This window comes from Thalassophryne amazonica, chromosome 5 (genome assembly GCF_902500255.1).
Source record: "Thalassophryne amazonica chromosome 5, fThaAma1.1, whole genome shotgun sequence".
In the NCBI taxonomy this organism is placed as follows: Eukaryota; Metazoa; Chordata; class Actinopteri; order Batrachoidiformes; family Batrachoididae; genus Thalassophryne; species Thalassophryne amazonica.
In genome coordinates, this window is record NC_047107.1 from 63279126 (window position 1) to 63301923 (window position 22798).

Here is a 22798-nt window from a genome sequence, read left to right on the forward strand (position 1 = left end):
GGTCTGACTGTCTTTACTCTCGCCCAGTCCAAACTGCACTGGGTCTGTTTGGACATTAAAAAAAACTGCAGTGAGCACAGTGGTCCAAGACACTTCTCTTCATAAAAGAGCACAACTCTCACACAGTCCAAGCTGCACTGAGTACCTGAATAAACCAAATATGTAAAATTATGTAAAATAAAAACAGTCATTCACATTTATGTACAACCATAACAGTAAATAGAACAGAAAATTTAAGACAAAACAATTGTCAAACTCATACCTGTTTGGACATTAAAAAAAAACTGCAGTGAGCACAGTGGTCCCAAGACACTTCTCTTCTTAAAGAGCACAACTAAGAAAATAAAACAGTAAAATAAAATTAGTACAGGCCACGTTTGCAGTGTGTGGTGCAAGTAAGTTTACATTGACTCTACAGCAAAGCACCCCTCAGCTAGCTTAAACCATGTGCCAGCTAAAGCATTACACTTGGCCCAAAAACTTACATTTAACATTTCACACACACACAAAAGACACCTCCTGCACCATTAAAGTTGGAAATAAATCGTGGACAGAACGTGAATTTACAGAAAAAGTGCTCAATATGAGGACCCAGTTTCATATGTCTTACCTCTCACACAGTCCAAGCTGCACTGAGTTTGCCCCTCCCCGTGCACCAGCTGCGTGCTGTGTGAGGTGCGTTCAAAGACATATGGACTTCTCACTCTTCAATGCCAAACAGGTATATATATATACATATAATATGAACTTATTGTACCAAAAAAATGAGTAATTTGAGTTAATTTGGCGGAATTCGACCCGGATATTATTACCCTGTTACACAAACATATCATGACATCCTGTGATATGTTCAACGGGCTTCTGCTGAGAAAAGTAAACATCACTTTGTGTTCAAAGCAACTTCACATTCTGGTTCAAAGAAAAAAAAAAAATCACTTGACAACCACTAAATAAATTTCTGTGAGTACACTTTTCCCCTCTGACAGCCCTTGGAAAAACTTAAATTTGGCAGCAAAGGGGTTCCATCAAACCCACCAGAATTTCAAAACACCAGCCCGTCAATGAATGCTATCTCCTCTGCACATTGTGACAGACACTTTAAATGTTGCAGCCGCTTGCAAAGAAAGTGGTATTCATACATAAAAAAGAGACAGACAGATGAGATTTGATTTATGGCATATTTATAAGCTAGTTTGAAGTTTGCTTGATTAAAAACCTTTCAAAGAGTTTTGTGGGTTCTTAAAATGAAAATGTAACACCCTGATTTTTATCCAGCCCACTCTCACTTTTTTTTTCATGCTCCCGTGATGAAATGTGTAACCATAACCCGTTTCTCTTTTAATTTCGTGCACCCATCACAGAATGAATTAGAGTGAATTTGTGCTGCCGTGACGAAAATGAGGCGCTTTTCGTCACAATATCACGAACCAATAGATTAATGTATATTTCGTGCTGCTGAATCACGACTTGCCGTGAGACCAGGTTGTTTTTATCCTGCTGACTGTAAAGCCAGGTGTTTCCTCTGATCAATATCCACTAAATTCTGACCCCACAAGTCCTTTACTTCACTGACAAATGTTCAACCAAATTCTTTTTACTTCAGATTTAAGCATGAATAATAGAATAGCCCACATGCAAGAACATTTTCATAAACTTCTCTTCAACAAACACCTGTCAATCCAGAGAATTGTGATAACAAAAGAGTAAACTAACATAAATCAGGTCAGGTTTGAAAGTACATGCTAGCGCAATGCCAGGTAGACAACCAGTCCATCTCCACCTCTCAAATATCTGCTGCCGCTCAGTGAAATGTGGGCATCCCCTTGTGATCGTCCAGCCACTGTGGTCCTTAACACTGAAGCTTGTGCGTGCTGAATCATGCCCAGAAAAACATTCCACATGGCTGAAATATACTTATGTCCCAATGCAGGTGGTTTTCCTTTTCTTAGTTTCCTGAAGTAACCATTTATTTGACAAAGTCATTCCTGCAATACTCAAGGATCCTAACAAGAAATCCAGTACCAAAAACATCTATTCGTCACCTAATGTCACTGGGTAGCACCCAACTTTTACAATCACACAGTAAGACAGGAAGCATCAGGACCCTAAAGGCTTAGACCCTTGTTCTCCTGCAAGACATGGGTTTGGACAACAGCAGACTGTTGTTGAATAGCTAGTTGCATAAAATCAGACTTTGTGACTACCTTGTATCCTGTGATGGTGCTGACATGACGACGGGGCATCTTCCATCGTACACCAAAGGCAGTGCAGTTGATTGTCTCCAGCTGAATGTCCAATGGAGGGCTTAGGCGCTCTGACAAAAATCAGAGAGGGATACAAGATCAGAAGAGCAACTTAAATAAAAAAAGAAATCTCAAAGGAATACAAGATCATTTCTCTGTTTAGCAGGTCCATTATTGACTGAGCTGGTTAGTTGATGCTATGGATCATGTTAACCACAAAGACTACAATCCTCCGCAATGCAACTCTGGACATTATCCAGGAGTAGGACACAGTCTATGCTACATTTAGTGGCAGCATCCACAGGCGACTTTGATTATATCACAAATAACCAACATGCACAAAAACAAATAGATGCAGCCAAATGTCGTATTGAATCACTGTGTCCAAAATGTGTTTTATCTGTCTTTTAGTTAAACATTGTTGGTGTGTCATGTGCCAGGGTTCCACTGGCTGATCCAACAGCTGTAAGCCACCAAATATCACTGAGACTGCAAGCTCCAGGAATCTATGGTATGTGAGGTGAAGTGCCTGCTGGTGGAGTTGTTGCTCTGGTCAGTGGTGGGCACAGCTAACCAAAAGGTTAGCTTCGATAACAGATAATCAGCTAACTGAAAAGTTATCTTTTATGAAGCTAAACCGATAAACCACCCAAAAAAATGATCAGAAGCTACAGCTAACCAATAACTTTCAGTATTGTCTCCAGTACACTTACAACTACTAACAAGCTGATTTTGAGTTTTAACATGACGATCACTTCTGGTAGTGTCAAAGATGGCCACAGACCCAAACAATGAGTGAGCACTTCTGTCTTTGTGCACCCTACCCACTGCTGGAAGCTATGTAGCAAACAGCCACTTGCAGCGTGAGCCAATCACAAAGCTCAACTCTCTCTTCAGTAGCAGTGTCACTGCGAGGGCGGAGGTCTTGGAAAATAAAGCAGTGCTGACTTATGGTTTGTGATTTATAAATAAAATTAATACGGATAGAATAACTCCATTAATGTCAATTCTGTCATTTGTACAAAGTAAAATATAACCACATCTTTTAAATTTTACATAATGTACTAATTCTGAAGTTTTGTAACAAACACAGACAGATGCGAAAGGGATTATGGGTAAATGAGCCTTCACTAACACTGATTGGTTGACTCATTCATTCTATGTAAAAACCAACATGATAATGTGACGTGACATGTGTGTTGGTATTTAAATGTGCTTTTGTAAAATATGCCATTTTATTGTATGTAAAAAAAAAAAAAGAAGCTATTTGTAAAAGGGTGGTGGTTGGCTCTCACTGCGGTATTGTATCACTTCCTGTTCCGGAGCACAGCGGTGTTTTGCTGTATCTGTTAGCTGTTTAATCTGCACAGTTAGATTGATCTAGTTAACTAGATAATGATTTGTTTCACAGTGTAATCTTCACGTGCCTTAACTAAAGCACTCCCTGTGCTGAATCACCTCTAAATTATTTACACATTATTCACTTTGTGTGTTTTTAGGAATCCGCTAGCTTAGCGCAGCTACTAGCTCTTAGCCGGTTTAGCATGGTGGCTTCTCCTGTCTCTCCCGCACTTTTCTGCTCTGGGTGTGAAATGTTTAGTTATTCCTCGGCCTCCTTTAGCAGTAACGGTACTTGTAATAAGTGTAGCTTATTCGTAGCTTTGGAGGCCAGGCTGGGCGAATTGGAGACTTGGCTCCACACCGTGGAAAATCCTACAGCTAGCCAGGCCCCTGTAGTCGGTGCGGACCAAGGTAGCTTAGCCGCCATTAGTTCCCCTCCGGCAGATCCCGAGCAGCTGGGAAGCAGGCCGACTGGGTGACTGTGAGGAGGAAGCGTAGTCCTAAACAGAAGCCCCGTGTACACCGCCAACCCCGTTCACATCTCTAACCGTTTTTCCCCACTCGGCGACATACCCGCCGAGGAACAAACTCTGGTTATTGGCGACTCTGTTTTGAGAAATGTGAAGTTAGCGACACCAGCAGCCATAGTCAATTGTCTTCCGGGGGCCAGAGCAGGCGACATTGAAGGAAATTTGAAACTGCTGGCTAAGGCTAAGCGTAAATTTGGTAAGATTGTAATTCACGTCGGCAGTAATGACACCTGGTTACGCCAATCGGAGGTCACTAAAATTAATATTGAATCGGAGTGTAACTTTGCAAAAACAATGTCGGACTCTGTAGTTTTCTCTGAGCCCCTCCCCAATCGGACCGAGAGTGACATGTTTAGCCGCATGTTCTCCCTGAATTGCTGGCTGTCTGAGTGATGTCCAAAAAATGAGGTGGGCTTCATAGATAATTGGCAAAGCTTCTGGGGAAAACCTGGTCTTGTTAGGAGAGACGGCATCCATCCCACTTTGGATGGAGCAGCTCTCATTTCTAGAAATCTGGCCAATTTTCTTAAATCCTCCAAACCGTGACTATCCAGGGTTGGGACCAGGAAGCAGAGTTGTAGTCTTACACACCTCTCTGCAGCTTCTCTCCCCCGCCATCCCCTCATTACCCCATCCCCGTAGAGACGGTGCCTGCTCACAGACCACCAATAACCAGCAAAAATCTATTTAAGCATAAAAAAGAAAAAAGAAAAAATAATATAGCACCTTCAACTGCACCACAGACTAAAACAGTTAAATGTGGTCTATTAAACATTAGATCTCTCTCTCTTCTAAGTCCCTGTTAGTAAAGGATATAATAATTGATCAACATATTGATTTATTCTGCCTTACAGAAACCTGGTTACAGCAGGATGAATATGTTAGTTTAAATGAGGTCAACACCTCCGAGTCACACTAACTGCCAGAACGATCGTAGCATGGGCCGAGGCGGAGGATTAGCAGCAATCTTCCACTCCAGCTTATTAATTAATCAAAAAACCCAGACAGAGCTTTAATTCATTTGAAAGGCTTGTCTCTTAGTCTTGTCCATCCAAATTGGAAGTCCCAAAAAACAGTTTTATTTGTTGTTATCTATCGTCCTCCTGGTCATTACTGTGAGTTTCTCTGTGAATTTGCGGACCTTTTGTCTGACTTAGTGCTTAGCTCAGATAAGATAATTATAGTGGGCGATTTTTAACATCCACACAGATGCTGAGAATGACAGCCTCAACACTGCATTTAATCTATTGTTAGACTCGATTGGCTTTGCTCAAAATGTAATGAGTCCCACCCACCACTTTAATCATACCTTAGATCTTGTTCTGACTTATGGTAAGGAAATTGAAGACTTAACAGTATTCCCTGAAAACCCCCTTCTGTCTGATCATTTCTTAATAACATTTACATTTACTGTGATGGACTACCCAGCAGTGGGGAATAAGTTTCATTACAGTAGAAGTCTTTCAGAAAGCGCTGTAACTAGGTTTAAGGATATGATTCCTTCTTTATGTCTCCAATGCCATATACCAACACAGTGCAGAGTAGCTACCTAAACTCTGAGTGAGATAGATTATCTCGTCAATAGTTTCTATCCTCATTGAGGACAACTTTGGATGCTGTAGCTCCTCTGAAAAAGAGAGCCTTAAATCAGAAGTGCCTGACTCCGTGGTATAACTCACAAACTCGCAGCTTAAAGCAGATAACCCGTAAGTTGGAGAGGAAATGGCATCTCACTAATTAGAAGATCTTCACTTAGCCTGGAAAAAGAGTCTGTTGCTCTATAAAAAAAGCCCTCCGTAAAGCTAGGACATCTTACTACTCATCCAGGCTAAGTGAAGAAAATAAGAACAACCCCAGGTTTCTTTTCAGCACTGTAGCCAGGCTGACAAAGAGTCAGAGCTCTATTGAGCCGAGTATTCCTTTAACTTTAACTAGTAATGACTTCATGACTTTCTTTGCTAATAAAATTTAACTATTAGAGAAAAAATTAATCATAACAATCCCAAAGACATATCGTTCTCTTTGGCTGCTTTCAGTGATGCCGGTATTTGGTTAGACTCTTTCTCTCCAATTGTTCTGAGTTATTTTCATTAGTTACTTCCTCCAAACCATCAACATGTCTATTAGACCCCATTCCTACCAGGCTGCTCAAGGAAGCCCTACCATTAATTAATGGCTTCGATCTTAAATATGATCAATCTGTCTTTATTAGTTGGCTATGTACCACAGGCTTTTAAGGTGGCAGTAATTAAACCATTACTTAAAAAGCCATCACTTGACCCAGCTATCTTAGCTAATTATAGGCCAATCTCCAACCTTCCTTTTCTCTCAAAAATTCTTGAAAGGGTAGTTGTAAAACAGCTAACTGATCATCTGCAGAGGAATGGTCTATTTGAAGAGTTTCAGTCAGGGTTTAGAATTCATCATAGTACAGAACAGCATTAGTGAAGGTTACAAATGATCTTCTTATGGCCTCAGACAATGGACTCATCTCTGTGCTTGGTTCTTGTTAGACTCAGTGCTAGCTTTTGTACTGTTGACCATAAATTTTATTACAGAGATTAGAGCATGCCATAGGTATTAAGGCACTGCGCTGCGGTGGTTTGAATCATATTTATCTAATAGATACCAATTTGTTCATGTAAATGGGGAATCTTCTTCACAGACTAAGGTTAATTATGGAGTTCCACAAGGTTCTGTGCTAGGACCAATTTATTCACTTTATACATACTTCCCTTAGGCAGTATTATTAGACAGCATTGCTTAAATTTTCATTGTTACGCAGATGATACCCAGCTTTATCTATCCATGAAGCCAGAGGACACACACCAATTAGCTAAACTGCAGGATTGTCTTACAGACATAAAGACATGGATGACCTCTAATTTCCTGCTTTTAAACTCAGATAAAACTGAAGTTATTGTACTTGGCCCCACAAATCTTAGAAACATGGTGTCTAACCAGATCCTTACTCTGGATGGCATTACCCTGACCTCTAGTAATACTGTGAGAAATCTTGTCATTTTTGATCAGGATATGTCATTCAAGGCGCATATTAAACAAATATGTGGGACTGCTTTTTTGCATTTGCGCAGTATCTCTAAAATTAGAAAGGTCTTGTCTCAGAGTGATGCTGAAAAACTAATTCATGCATTTATTTCCTCTAGGCTGGACTATTGTAATTCATTATTATCAGGTTGTCCTAAAAGTTCCCTGAAAAGCCTTCAGTTAATTCAAAATGCTGCAGCTAGAGTACTGACAGGGACTAGAAGGAGAGAGCATATCTCACCCATATTGGCCTCTCTTCATTGGCTTCCTGTTAATTCTAGCATAGAATTTAAAATTCTTCTTCTTACTTATAAGGTTTTGAATAATCAGGTCCCATCTTATCTTAGGGACCTCATAGTACCATATCACCCAATAGAGTACTTCACTCTCAGACTGCAGGCTTACTTGTAGTTCCTAGGGTTTGTAAGAGTAGAATGGGAGGCAGAGCCTTCAGCTTTCAGGCTCCTCTCCTCTGGAACCAGCTTCCAATTCGGATCAGGGAGACAGACACCCTCTCTACTTTTAAGATTAGGCTTAAAACTTTCCTTTTTGCTAAACCATCCTTTAGTTATGCTGCTATAGACTTAGACTGCTGGGGGGGGTTCCCATGATGCACTGAGTGTTTCTTTCTCTTTTTGCTCTGTATGCACCACTCTGCATTTAATCATCATTAATTATATTGTATGGCTTTGCCTTACAACATAAAGCACCTTGGGGCAACTGTTTGTTGTGATTTGGCACTATATAAATAAAAAAAAAAAGCCAACTAAGTCAAGTTGTGATTTGAATGTATAGAACACTGCCATCTACTGGCGCCCAGACACTCAGCCCCTTACCCATAATCCTTTGCGTACCATTTTTTTAAAAACAAAATCCACAACGACAATTGTAAATGAACATTATACAACCAAAATGTATACTTTTATTTCTTTAGCTGCAGTAAGAGCTTGCAACAAGTCTCAGGCGAGCAAAGAATTATAATTTATGGGACATTTCAATACTTAGTGCAAATACTGCCATGAACACTACTGGCCAGTAGATGGCAGTAGAGCCTGTACAGCAAACAGGAAAATATTGGAAAAACACCTGAGCTTCTTCTGATGTTTAAAACAAACAATAACAAGTAACAACATCTATAAACACAGAGAATATATTCATGAGAGTTTAAGGCACAATATACGAGTTTAATGCTGTTGTCCATGTGGAGCCTGATCAGAGCGTCTCAAATGCATTTCTCCTGTCGTGACTGTACCCATAATGCACTGGGCAGCAGAGCATGTCCACACTAAAACCTTCAAAATTACTGCAGTACTTTAAAACATACAGCTGATATTTTCATGTTATAAAACTTCAGAAGTGCCGTTAATTTAACTAACATGCCGAAATTAGTTTGGTTAAGATGGGGCCAGTTGGCCCCATCTTACTCAAGAAAACAATTTGCCATACATTTGTTCAAGTGGCACTCTGATTCCACAGTGCAAAGGCATGCAAGTTTAAATGAATGAATGAATGAATTCAAAATATGTTATTTTTTGTTAGGGGGTGTTAGTGGGCACTAATGCTATCACAGATGCTAGCTTTTGAACTTTGCGCTGGTACCAATCTGGATGGTCTTTTTCCTCTTTTGTCCCGAGGACACGACCTCCATGATTTCCAAAACAATTTGAAATGTGGACTCATCAGACCACAGCACACTTTTCCACTTTGCGTCTGTCCATTTCAAATGAACTCGGGCCCAGAGAAGGCAGTGGCGTTTCTGGATGTTGTTGATGTATGGCTTTCACTTTACATGGTAGAGCTTTAACTTGCATTTGTAGATGTAGCGACAAACTGTGTTAACTTAAAATGGTTTTCTGAAATGTTTCTGAGCCCACTGATAAGATTCTTTACACAGTGATGTTGGTTTTTAATGCAGTGTTCAGTGCAAAGTTCAAAAGCCAGCATCTGTGATGGTATGAGGGTGTGCTAGTGCCCATGGTATGGGCAACTTACACATCTCTGATGGCACCATCAATGCTGAAAGGTACATCCAGGTTTTGGAGCAACACATGCTGCCATCCAAGTAACGTCTTTTTCAGGGACGTCCCTGTTTATTTCAGCAAGACAATGCCAAGCCACATTCTGTACGTGTTACAACAACAACAATTAGTGCCCTCAGTTCCCAACGGCTTATTGAGTGTTGTTAGAAGGAAAGGTGATGTAACGCAGTGGTAAACATACCACTGTCCCAGCTTTTTTGAAATGTGTTGCAGGCATCCATTTCAAAATGAGCAAATATTTGCACAAAACAATAAAGTTTATCAGTTGGAACATTAAAAATCTTGTCTTTGTGGTGTATTTAATTGAATATAGGTTGAAGAGGATTTGCAAATCATTGTATTCTCTTTTTATTTTTTTACACAACATCCCAACTTCATTGCAATTGGGGTTGTAGATGTTATTCTGCAGTGCTGACTTTCCTTCTGGCCCTTGTTTCATTGTTACAGTTTCTGGTGAGACTCTGTCCATTTCTGAGACCTTGTGATATTTGTTCCTGAATCTTTGTGTTTCATGTTTGTAAGTGACTGTTATCTGATCTTACAGCAGTCATATCACCAGTGATGACATAGAAAGTAAAATGAAATCAGAAGTGAAGCTGATCTCCAAGCACATACACAAAGGAAGGTAATAGGAAAATATAAAATTAAACTTGACATGTTCAGACAGCTCAAAACAGTAAGAAGCCCAAATCTCACATCAAATAATTTGATTTGGCACACTCACTTAATCTAGTTCGGTAAACCAGTCCAACATAGCTCAGTTGTTTAAATATTAAACAAAATATACTGTAAAATACAAAATAATGAATTACATATTTTGTAATATTAGTTATATGTTTTGTTGACTCCCCCTCTGGCTGCCACCTTATCGACTAAGGGCAGCTCAGAACCTCCATGATCAGTGAAAGATCAAGGACCGAGACGTCGCCCGGGGGTCCCACCCTGGAGCCAGGCCTGGGGTTGGGGCTCGCGCGCGAGCGCCTGGTGGTCAGGCCTTAGCCCATGGGGCCTGGCCGGGCTCAGCCCGAAGGAGCAACGTGGGCCCGCCCTCCTGTGGGTTTACCACCTGCAGAGGGGGCCATGGGGGTCGGGTGCAGAGAGGATTGGGTGGCGGTCGAGGGCGGGTGGCCTGGCGGCCCGGTCCATGCTCACAGCCCCTGGCTGTTGGGACGTGGAATGTCACCTCGCTGGGGTGCAAGGAGCCTGAGCTTGTGCGGGAGGTTGAGAGATACCGACTAGAGATAGTCGGGCTCACCTCCACGCACAGCATGGGCTCTGGTACCCAACTCCTGGAGAGGGGCTGGACGCTTCATTTTTCTGGCATTGCCCACGGGGAGAGGCGGAGAGCTGGGGTTGCATTGCTTATTGCTCCCCAGCTCAGTCGCCATGTGTTGGAGTTCACTCCGGTGAACGAGAGGGTCGCGTCACTACGCCTTCGGGTCGGGGACAGGTCTCTCACCATTGTCTCGGCCTGCGGGCCGAGCAGCAGTGCAGAGTACCCACCTTCCTGGAGTCCCTGGGAGGGGTACTAGATAGCGCTCCGACTGTGGACTCCATTGTTCTCCTGGGGGATTTCAGCGCCCACGTGGGCGGCAACAGTGAGACCTGGAGGGGGGTGATCGGGAAGCACGGCCTCCCCGATCTGAACCCAAGTGGTGTTCAGTTGTTGGACTTCTGTGCTAGTCACAGTTTGTCCATCACGAAGACCATGTTTGAGCACAAGGGTGTCCATAAGTGCATGTGGCACCAGGACACCCTGAGCCGGAGATCAATGATCGACTTTGTAGTCGTATCATCTGACCTTCGGCCACATGTCTCGGACACTTGAGTAAAAAGAGGGGCAGAGCTGTCGACCGATCACCACCTGGTGGTGAGTTGGATCCACTGGGAGGGGAGGAAGCCGGTCAAACCTGGCAGGCCCAAACGTGTCGTGAGGGCTGCTGGGAACGACTGGCGGAACCCTCTGTCAGGGAGGTCTTCAACTCCCACTTCCGGGAGAGCTTCTCCCAGATCCCGGGGGAGGTTGGAGACATGGAGTCCGAGTGGCCCATGTTCTCCACCTCCATTGCTGATGCGGCCGCTCGTAGCTGTGGTCGCAAGGTCTCTGGTGCCTGTCGCGGCAGCAATCCCCGAACCCGGTGGTGGACACCGGAAGTAAGGCATGCCGTCAAGCTGAAGAAGGAGTCATACTTATCTTTGTTGGTAGGTGGGACCCCAGAGGCAGCTGACAGGTACCGGCAGGCCAAGCATGCCGCAGCCCGTGTGGTCACAGAGGCAAAAACTCGGGTCTGGGAGGAATTCGGGGAGGCTATGGAGGAGGACTATCGGTCGGCCTCGAAGAGATTCTGGCAAACCGTCCAACGCCTCAGGAGGCGGAAGCAGCTCTCCACTGGCACTGTTTACGGTGCGGGTGGGGAGCTGTTGACTCTGACTGGGGATATTGTTGGGCGGTGGAAGGAGTACTTCGAGGATCTCCTCAATCCCATCATCACATCTTCCGAAGAGGAGGCAGAGACTGGGGACCCAGAGACGGACTCATCCATTACCCAGGCAGAAGTCACTGAGGTGGTTGGAAAGCTCCTCGGTGGCAAGGCTCCTGGGGTGGATGAAATCTGTCCTGAGTACCTTAAGTCTCTGGATGTTGTGGGACTGTCTTGGCTGACACGCCTCTGCAACATTGCGTGGCGATCGGGGACAGTGCCTCTGGATTGGCAGACCGGGGTGGTGGTCCCTCTGTTTAAGAAGGGGGACCGGAGGGTATGTTCCAACTATAGGGAGATCACACTCCTCAGCCTCCCCGGTAAGGTCTATTCCAGAGTACTGGAGAGGAGAATTCGACCGATGGTCGAACCTTGGATTCAGGAGGAGCAGTGTGGTTTTCGTCCTGGTCGCAGCACACTGGACCAGCTCTACACGCTCCATCGGGAGCTCGAGGGTTCATGGGAGTTCGCCCAACCAGTCCACATGTGTTTTGTGGATCTGGAGAAGGCGTTCGACCGTGTCCCTCGGGGAACCCTGTGGGGAGTGCTCCGGGAGTACGGGGTCCGGGGTCCTTTGCTAAGGGCTATCCGGTCCCTGTACGACCGCAGCAGGAGCTTGGTTCGCATTGCCGGTAGTAAGTCAAACCTGTTTCCAGTGCACGTTGGCCTCCGCCAGGGCTGCCCTTTGTCACCAGTTCTGTTCATTATTTTTATGGACAGAATTTCTAGGCACAGCCAGGGTGTAGAGGGGGTCTGGTTTGGGCACCACAGAATCTCGTCTCTGCTGTTTGCGGACGATGTGGTTCTGTTGGCTTCGTCAAATCAGGACCTTCAGCGTACACTGGGGTGGCGATAGACGCTGCAGCGTCTGCAGTGATGCGGTCGCTGTATCGGACCGTCATGGTAAAGAGAGAGCTGAGTAGGGGGGAAAAGCTCTCGATTTATCGATCGATCTATGTTCCGATCCTCACCTATGGTCATGAGATTTGGCTCATGACCGAAAGAACGAGATCGTGGGTACAAGCGGCCGAGATGAGTTTCCTCCGCAGGGTGGCTGGGCGCTCCCTTAGAGATAGGGTGAGGAGCTCGGTCACTCGGGAGGAGCTCGGAGTCGAGCCGCTGCTCCTCCACGTCGAAAGGAGTCAGTTGAGGTGGCTCGGGCATCTTTTCCAGATGCCCTCTGGACGCCTCGCTGGAGAGGTGTTCCGGGCACGTCCCATTGGGAGGAGGCCCCGGGGAAGACCCAGGACACGCTGGAAGGATTACATCTCTCGGCTGGCTTGGGAATGCCTTGGGGTTCCCCTCGGAGGAGCTGGGGGAGCTGTGTGTGGATCGGGAGGTCTGGGCGGTTTGCTTGAGCTGCTGCCCCCGCGACCCGACTCTGGATAAAGCGGAAGAAAATGGATGGATGGATGGATGTTTTGTTGAACAACCAGGTTATGTGGTGAGGGTTAACAAAAAATTATATTAAGTAAATATATCTTGTAATTTGTTAGTGTACACTGCATGAGATGCAGGCACACACACAAAAAAAACAAGGTCAGATTCAAGTCACTTCAGGTAGTAATGTGAACACAGCTCAATTTCTAAACCCTCTTTACAAACAGGCAGGCTCTCCTTTCTGCAAACATTTTTCTACGAGTGGGCAGTTTGTCCTCTCTGGTGAAATTCGAACCCATTCTTCCACCCTGTCTGTCCGCTTTCAAGCGCCTGTTCAGGGGCGCCTACAGCTGCAGGGAGGGGGCAACAATTTACTAATTCCCCACACAGTGATATGATAACTGCTCTGCAGCGCAGATGATGATTATTTTTTTTTTCTTAAGTGTTTGTGCCGCCCCCTGTGTGTCTTAAAAAAATGCGCCCCAAGCAATTAAAAAAAATCATTTGTAAATGTTTTATAAAGGGGCAGCACGGTGGCTTAGTGGTTAGCACTGTTGCCTCACAGCGAGAAGGTTGTGGGTTCAATTCCCGTGGCCTTTCTGTGTGGAGTTTGCATGTTCTCCTCGTGTTTGCGTGGGTTTCCTCCGGGTGCTCCGGTTTCCTCCCACATCCAAAGACATGCGGGTTAGGTGGATTGGAATCTTTAAAACTGTCCGTAGGCGTGTGTGTGGTGTGTCTGTGTTTGTTTGTCTATTTGTGGCCCTGAGACAGACTAGCGTCCTCTCCTGGGTGTACCCCGCCTCGCGCTCTATGACTGCTGGGATAGGCTCTAGCCCCCGCGACCCTTAATTGGACTAAGAGGTAGAAGATGGATGGATGGATGTTTTATAAAGACATTAGATATTTTGTTATTAATAACTATTAGCCCGTCTATTTATGTTCTTACCAATGAGTAGCTAATAAAAAAGAAAGCTTTGTAAATGTTTTACAAGTAGTTACTTAAGCATTTACTTACACTTTACAAATGCTTTACTAATGCTTTATAGCATGCAGTTAATATAAAGTCATGCTTGAACCCTTGTGCGCATGCGTGAGTTTTTTCATGCGTGTCGGTGACGTCATTTCCCTGTGGGCAGGCCTTGAGTGAGATGTGGTCCCGCCCTCTCGGCTGAATTCCTTTGTTTCACACGCTGCTCGAGATGGCGCGCGTTGCTTTATCAACATTTTTTCTGGACCTGTGAGGAATATCCGAGTGGACACTATTCGAGAAATTAAGCTGGTTTTCGGTGAAAAGTTTAACGGCTGATGAAAGATTAGGGGGTGTTTCTGTCGGTGTAAGGACTTCCCACAGAGCAGGACATCGTGGTTCGCTTCCAGGCGCCGTCGTCGGCCTGTTTCGACCTGAAAACATCCTAATTTAAGGCTTAATTCACCCAGGACGTCGTGAGAGAACAGAGAAGTTTCAGAAGAGGCCGGCATGAGGACTTTATGCAGACATTCCACTGTTTAAGGACATTTTTTTATGAAAGACGTGCGCGCAAATTTGCCAAGTCATTTCCGTGACGACTCGACGAATCTGTGTGCGCCACGACAGGAAAAACACCTCCGTGTTGAAAACCATTTGTAAAATTCAGGCGGCTTTTGATGGCTTTCAACAAGTGAGTAACTGAGAAATTGTTTAACAGCTTGGGCATGTTCCAACTTGCCCGTTAAGGTTTCCAACGGAGGTGTTTTTCCTGTCGCGACCCCCCGCGGTCGGGTCCGGCCCGACATGCGACTCTGCCCGCACGTTCTTTCATTACAAAATGTCCGTTAACAATGGAATGTCCAAATAAACTCCTCATGCCGACTTCTTCTGAAAGTTCTCTGTTCTCTGACGACTTACTGGGTCAACAGAGCCTGAAATGTGGAAGTTTTCAACTTGAAACGGTGAGACGCTGCCGCCTCGAAGCGCAGATTGTCGTCAGGTGCCGTGGGCCGTCCTTACCACTCCTCACTCAAAGACTGCCCACAGACGAATGACGTAACCGGCAGGCGTGAAAAAAACTCTTGCATGCCCACGAGGGTTCAAGCATGTCTGATGTAATCACACGTGATTCAAATCCATATGGTTTTTGAAAAAAATAATAAGGTCGGATACTTTTCTAATAGACCTCGTATTCACGTTTTGTGAAGCCCGCGTTCATGTTTTGCAATAACGGTTTGCAGATAATTCACGATTTGCAGCTGATTCACGTTTTGGGGGTTAACAGGGTGTCTTGTCAGTCTTTAACAATTCTATGACACTGTATTGAAAATCTTCTACAATAAACAAAATTTCAGCACGAAACGAGGGGCTTATTATATTATAACTATAAGCCCATCTATTTATGTTCTTACCAATGAGTAGCTAATAAAAAAGAAAGCTTTGTAAATGTTTTACAAGTAGTTACTTAAGCATTTACTTACACTTTACAAATGCTTTACTAATGCTTTATAGCGTGCAGTTAATATAAAGTGTTACCATTTATATATATATATTCACGTTTTGTGAGACCCGCGTTCACGTTTTGCAATAACGGTTTGCAGATAATTCACGATTTGAAGCTGATTCACGTTTTGGGGGTTAACAGGGTGTCAAGTCAGTCTACAACAATTCTATGACACTGTATTGAAATTCTTCTACAATAAGCAAAATTTCAGCATGAAACATCTCCTTCATGTCTCACAGAAGTGTTTGCTCTGAGTCTCATCCACTGAGATGGTTTGCATTGTGTGCCATGTCTATACAATCTGACGGTCAAAGATGGAAGAAGACCCCTTACTGTAGGGAGAGAGGGGCGTGCAAACAGCAAATCTTTTCCCTTGAAAGCAATAAACCCAAAAAATAAATTGTTTGGCAGAGACCTGTATTTTGTTTAACACACCTCACCACAGTATCCATGTGGCATTTTCAGCAACAAATATTAAGACAAATCAAATCAAATTTATTGATTTATATAGCACCAATTCACGATGAAATCATTCAAGGCGCTTCACACAACATAAAACAAAAAAAACAACAACAAAAAAAACTGAATTAAAAATTTAAAACACAATAAAAAGACGACCATAAAAGAATACAAGAATAAAAACACATAACACTAATGATAAAACAGGGAAAACAAATGAGTCTTTAAACGTGACTGAAAAGTCTCCACAGTATTCGACTTCCAAATGTGTGCCGGGAGATCGTTCCACAGAGCTGGGGCACAGTAGGAGAAAGTTCTGTGACCGGCAGACTTTTTATTCACCCTGGGAACACATAGATGTCCTGCACCCTGAGAATGCAGGGCCCGACCTGGTACATAGGGGCTTACCAGGTCAGCCAGATAGGGAGGTGCAAGTCCATGAACAATTTTATAAACTAATAACAGTACTTTAAAATCTGATCTTGCAGCGACTGGAAGCCAGTGCAGGGACGCCAAAACGGGCATAATGTGGTCAAACTTTCTGCTTTGTGTCAAAAGTCTGGCAGCAGCATTTTGAACCAGATGAACCCCTAATCCTGGATTGCGGTAAACCAGAAAATAGAGCATTACAATAGTCCAATCTAGAAGAGACAAATGCATGAATCAAAGTCTCAGCATCAGCCATAGACAGGATGGGACGAATCTTCACTATATTTCGCAAATGGAAGAAAGCAGTCCTCGTAATGTCTCTAATGTGGAGATCAAAGGACAATGTAGGATCAAAAATTACTCCAAGGTTCCTCACTTTATCCATATGATGTATAACACACGAACCTAAGCTAAGTGCTAGCTGATCAAATTGATGCCGATACCTTGCTGGACCAAAAACCATAACTTCAGTCTTATCAGAATTTAAAAGTAGGAACTTACTAGACATCCAACTTCTTACTGATGCAAGGCAATCTTCCAAAGATTTTAAGTGAATGAGATTACCAGCAGTTATTGGCATGTACAATTGAGTGTCATCAGCACAGCAATGAAAGGGAATCCCAAAGCGCCGCAGTATATTCCCAGGGGGTGCTACATAAAGGGAAAAAAGCAAGGGGCCTAAAATGGATCCCTGCGGAACCCCAAACTTCATGTCACTACGATCAGAGGAGGTGCCATTACACAATACACAGTAAGAACGACTGGACAGGTATGACGTCAACCATGCAAGAGCTGTTCCAGTAATCCCAAAGTGATTATCCAGCCTATTAAGTAAAATATGATGATCCACAGTATCAAAAGCAGCACTAAGATCCCAGCACCAAGACTGTAGTGGTATCTGAGTCCATTGCTCACAAAAGGTCATTCACTACTTTAGTAAGTGCTGTCTCTGAGGAGTGATATTTTCTAAAAGCAGACTGCAGTGGCTCAAAAAGATTATTCTCAGTGAGGTAGTCCACGAGCTGTCTCAAAACCACTTTTTCCAGGATTTTAGAACAAAATGATAGATTTGATTTCGGTCTATAATTTTTCAATACACTAGGGTCGAGATTGGATTTCTTAAACAATGGTTTAATCACTGCAGACTTGAAACATTTAGGAATAGATCCAGAAGTTAATGAGAGATTTATCATTTCCAGAACAGTCGGCCCAAGAATGGGCCACAGGTCCTTAAACAGTTTTGTTGGTATAGGATCAAATAAACAGGCTGTGCTTTTAGTAGACGTTACAAGCTTCATCAGTGCGCCTAGCGAGATACCATCAAAATCTGTAAATCTGGGTAACACCTCAGTGGGCGCACCCACCTCCATAGCAGTATGCGGTGGTTGGACCAAAGCCTGCTGAGATATGCTCAACCTAATATCCTCAATTTTCTTCTCAAAATAGTCCAAGAAGTTCTGTGCTGAAAAGGGACAGTGAATAACAGGCAGCTATCCATGAATGAGAAATGCTACCGTTTCAAACAAAAACTTTGAGTTATGCTTGTTTTTATTGATCAAATCATAGTAATACAAACTTTCTCCAGGAGCCTCTGTGGACGCAGCGAGGTCGGCGGCGCAAACCAAGCCCTCTGATGGTGAGTAGCTCAGCTGCAGAGTAGCTTAGCATCGCGCTAGCCAAGGGAGTGAAGTGCGGCGTCATACAGTGCAAAAAAGGCACTAAACAATCAAAAATGGTTAAAAATACACACTGAAGGACCAAGAACCACGTCAAGTACATACCCAAAGATAAAAAAAATTACATTCAAGCCACTAAAAACCAAGTTACAAACGAGAAACTGGAGAAAAACCAGAGGAGCGGCGAACACACAATGCCAGTCTCCAATCACTAATGCACCGCAGATGTGAGTGCCCAAGACACCTAGTTACCTATAGCAGCTTGTTGTAAAATGTGTATAATTTCAAACTGAAGTCATTCATTTTCTATATACCCACGGATTCCAATTAAGAGACACATTCACTCACACCTCCAGTCAATTTAAAGTTTCCAGTTCACCAAAACTGCATGTTTTTGAGAGTGCGAGGAAACTGAGGAAGAGAACACATAGAAACATGGGGAGAGCATACAAACTCCACACAGAAAGGACATTTGGGGAGCATTCCCACAATCTTCTTGCTGTGATACAACAGTGCTAACCACTAGGCCACTGAGGTCACATTTTGGTATTAAAATAACTTCTACATTATTGAGATTTTCAGTATCTACAATTGAAAAGTTCATGATAAGGAAACTAAGGGCCGTTTCACACATAGCACGAATAAGTGGGAATCAGAGCGAATCATGGTGAAACTGAGATGAAGTGAGCAAATGAAGTGACAGTGACGAACTATGAAAACATCGAGTCGACGCCGGGAGGGACACACGGTCCGGCAGGCGTGAACGATTCAAATTTTCTTCAATATCACCTGCTCTGGCCCCCGGAAGACAATTGACTATGGTTGCTGGTGTCGCTAACTTCACATTTCTCAAAACAGAGTCACCAATAACCAGAGTTTGATCCTCGGCGGGTGTGTCGCCGAGTGGGGAAAAACGGTTAGAAATGTGAACAGATTGGCGGTGTACACGGGGCTTCTGTTTAGGGCTACGCTTCCTCCTCACAGTCACCCAGTCGGCCTGCTTTCCCGGCTGCTCGGGATCTGCCAGAGGGAAACTAACGGCGGCTAAGCTACCTTGGTCCGCACCGACTACAGGGGCCTGGCTAGCTGTAGAATTTTCCACGGTGCGGAGCCGAGTCTCCAATTCGCCCAGCCTGGCCTCCAAAGCTAAATAAGCTACACTTATTACAAGTACCATTACTGCTAAAGGAGGCTGAGGAATAACTAAACATTTCACACCCAGAGCAGAAAAGTGCGGGAGAGACAGGAGAAGCCGCCATGCTAAACTGGCTAAGAGCTAGTAGCTGCGCTAAGCTAGCGGATTCCTAAAAACACACAAAGTGAATAATGTGTAAATAATTTAGAGGTGATTCAGCAGAGGGAGTGCTTTAGTTAAGGCACGTGAAGATTACACTGTGAAGCAAATCGTTATGTAGTTAACTAGAGCAATCTAACTGCGCAGATTAAACAGCTAACAGATGCAGCAAAACACCGCTGTGCTTCGGAACAGGAAGTGATACAATACCGCAGTGAGAGCCAACCACCAGTAGAGGCAAGCAAGAACAAGTCTCAGTCTCATTTAAACAGACAGTTGTGGTAAAATTCACAACGATCTCAAAGATGTCCAGGATTAAAAAGCATCTTTATTACGCTTCAGCAATCAGCCCACTTTAGCCCCCCCCAAAAAACCTTCAATACTTTGCAAATGTAACCGGGTGTCCCCTGCGTTGTGTTCTATTGAGTAGTGTGGGAAGGATGACAGAAGCTGGATGTGGTCTGACTGTCTTTACTCTCGCCCAGTCCAAACTGCACTGGGTCTGTTTGGACATTAAAAAAAAACTGCAGTGAGCACAGCGGTCCAAGACACTTCTCTTCATAAAAGAGCACAACTCTCACACAGTCCAAGCTGCACTGAGTACCTGAATAAACCAAATATGTAAAATTATGTAAAATAAAAACAGTCATTCACATTTATGTACAACCATAACAGTAAATAGAACAGAAAATTTAAGACAAAACAATTGTCAAACTCATACCTGTTTGGACATTAAAAAAAAACTGCAGTGAGCACAGTGGTCCAAGACACTTCTCTTCATAAAAGAGCACAACTAAGAAAAAAACAGAAAATAAAATTAGTACAGGCCACGTTTGCAGTGTGTGGTGCAAGTAAGTTTACATTGACTCTACAGCAAAGCACCCCTCAGCTAGCTTAAACCATGTGCCAGCTAAAGCATTACACTTGGCCCAAAAACTTACATTTAACATTTCACACACACACAAAAGACACCTCTGCACCATTAAAGTTGGAAATAAATCGTGGACAGAACGTGAATTTACAGAAAAAGTGCTCAATATGAGGACCCAGTTTCATATGTCTTACCTCTCACACAGTCCAAGCTGCACTGAGTTTGCCCCTCCCCGTGCACCAGCTGCGTGCTGTGTGAGGTGCGTTCAAAGACATATGGACTTCTCACTCTTCAATGCCAAACAGGTATATATACATATAATATGAACTTATTGTACCAAAAAAATGAGTAATTTGAGTTAATTTGGCGGAATTCGACCCGGATATTATTACCCTGTTACATTCACCCCTCCTAGAATTCCACCAAATTCAACAAACATTCGTTACACACCGCAAAATTACAGACCAGACACCACAAGGATCTAATCCCTGAAATCAGACTTGAAATATATCTGACAGACAGATCAAAAGGTATTAACAGGTTGATCAGGCCTATTAACCCTCTTGGACTACAGAGGTGCAGCCTACACCCCATAACAAACTGGTCCAATCAAAATAGTGTAACGAGGCACAAAAAAACAGATAATGAAGAGAACCACTTAGACCGTGGTTTCAACCCACGTTGGCAGTAACAACTCCCATACTACAGGTTTCTGAACCATCGTCTCGATAAGTCGTGTTGAGGGTCTAATAACACGTCCTGCCCTAGTAACTACTCGTCCCGGGGGAGAGGTGGGGCCCAAGGGTAGTCCAGGTCCACTGTCAGGGTCAGGATTAGTCTGGTCCAAGTCAGGAGGATGGGCAGTGTCAGTCAGCAGGTCTGTGGGTATGGGGTCAGAAGCTGTAAGATGGTCAAAGACAATATCTGGTGAGCTGCCCACCAAGCAGTCAGAGGTTGGCTGAGGATCAAAGGTAACATCCTCCATCACATCTGCCACAGCACGATAGGATCTTGTGTCGACCAACTCATCAGCATCCACCTCAGAACCTTCAAAGGAGCCTCGACTACATCTTGACATAACCCACGAAGATGCATGTTCCCTTGGACATTCCGCTTGTAAGCTGTCTACGTCACTCTGGTCCAGGCTCTCAGAGTCACACTCCCCTGAGGCATCCACTGCATCAAGCTCATCGGGTCCATCGACTGGGAGAAAGTTCACATCCAATAGCAAGTTTGGTGCACGACTTTGCAATGCCCATTGGAGTTTCTTATTTTGTAGACATGGATCTCTAGTTGTCTATCCACGACTGTGTAGACTGTGGGCTCCCACTTATCTGCCAGTTTCTTTTTCCACGCTCACCCCTGTTGGCTAGCAGCACCCTGTCGCCGATCTGGAGAGCAACACCCTTGACTTTCTTGTTATACTGACTCGCTTGCCGTTTCTGCTGTTGAGAGGCATGTTGTTGGGCTATTCTGGCAGCATCTGCAAGGTTTGCGAGGAGAGTACTTGAATAGGTGCTGAAATCTGCAACGCTTGAGTCATGGAGGACTGACTGGAACACGACGTCAACTGGAAGCCGAGGAATGCGCCCGAACATCAGGTAAAAAGGAGCGAAGCCTGTGGTCTCATGGGTGGTGGCATTGTAAGCAAAGGTAAGCGTCTGAATTTGCTGGGGCCACTCTTGCTTAGATCTTAGGGGGAGGGCTCTTATCATGCTCCCGAGGGTACGGTTAAAGCGTTCGGTACCCCCATTGCCCATAGGGTGGTAGGCGGTGGTATGTGACTTGGCCACCCCGGACAGACGTAGAAGCTCCGACACCAGCTCACTTTCAAAATTGGCGCCCTGATCAGAATGAACTCTTCTTGGGAACCCATAAATGCAGAACACATTGTCCCAAAGCCTCTTGGCCACTTGCTTGGCAGACTGGTTGCGGCAGGGAAAGGCGTGAGCCATCTTAGTGAAGTGGTCCGTCACTACCAATACATCCACGGAGTGTTTGTTCTTGTCTTCCGCTGACCAGAAGTCAATGCAAACGAGTTCCATAGAAGCAGTTGACTTTATGCTCTCCAATGGGGCACGGGCCGCTGGTTCCGGTGTCTTGGCGAGGACGCAGCGAGGACAGCGACGGACATACTCAATGATGTCTCGTTCCATGTTCGGCCAGAAGAATCTTTGCCGGGCGAGGTGGAGAGTCCTAGTCTGGCCCTGGTGACCCGCCAAATCATGGATACCTTCCAAGGCTCTGTCCTTAAGACTCACTGGCAAAATGAACTGTAGTCTCTTAACTTTGGTCAGAGGGTCTTTACACTCACGGTACAGTATACCTTCTCTGATTCTGAGTCGGTCCCAGGACTTTAAAAGGGTAAGCTGACTGGCACCAAATCCGGACCTCTCACGTCTTGATGGGCGTATTTTGCGCATGACAAAAGGCAGCAGCTTAGACACATTAGGATCCTGACTCTGGTGTTCCTCAAGCTCGCGCAAAGTTAGAGAAGGCAGGGGTTCAGCGCCTGGAGATTGCAATGACTGCACATG

At 44.4% G+C, this 22798-nt stretch overlaps 1 protein-coding gene across 4 annotated transcripts in view; it reads right to left on the reverse strand.

The window, feature by feature from the left end:
• The window catches only part of LOC117510634 (pikachurin), a 147646-nt gene that overhangs the window by 92494 nt on the left and 32354 nt on the right, over window positions 1-22798 (reverse strand). For 3 of the 4 annotated variants that reach the window (XM_034170429.1, XM_034170427.1, XM_034170428.1), the window contains exon 1: window positions 2205-2315. The exons of the other annotated variant lie outside the window; for it this stretch is intronic. In XM_034170429.1, the coding sequence (XP_034026320.1) occupies window positions 2205-2243 (39 nt within the window). In that variant the 5' untranslated portion in view covers window positions 2244-2315. Of the gene's footprint in view, window positions 1-2204; window positions 2316-22798 lie in introns of those variants that run through there. 4 annotated transcript variants of the gene reach the window in all.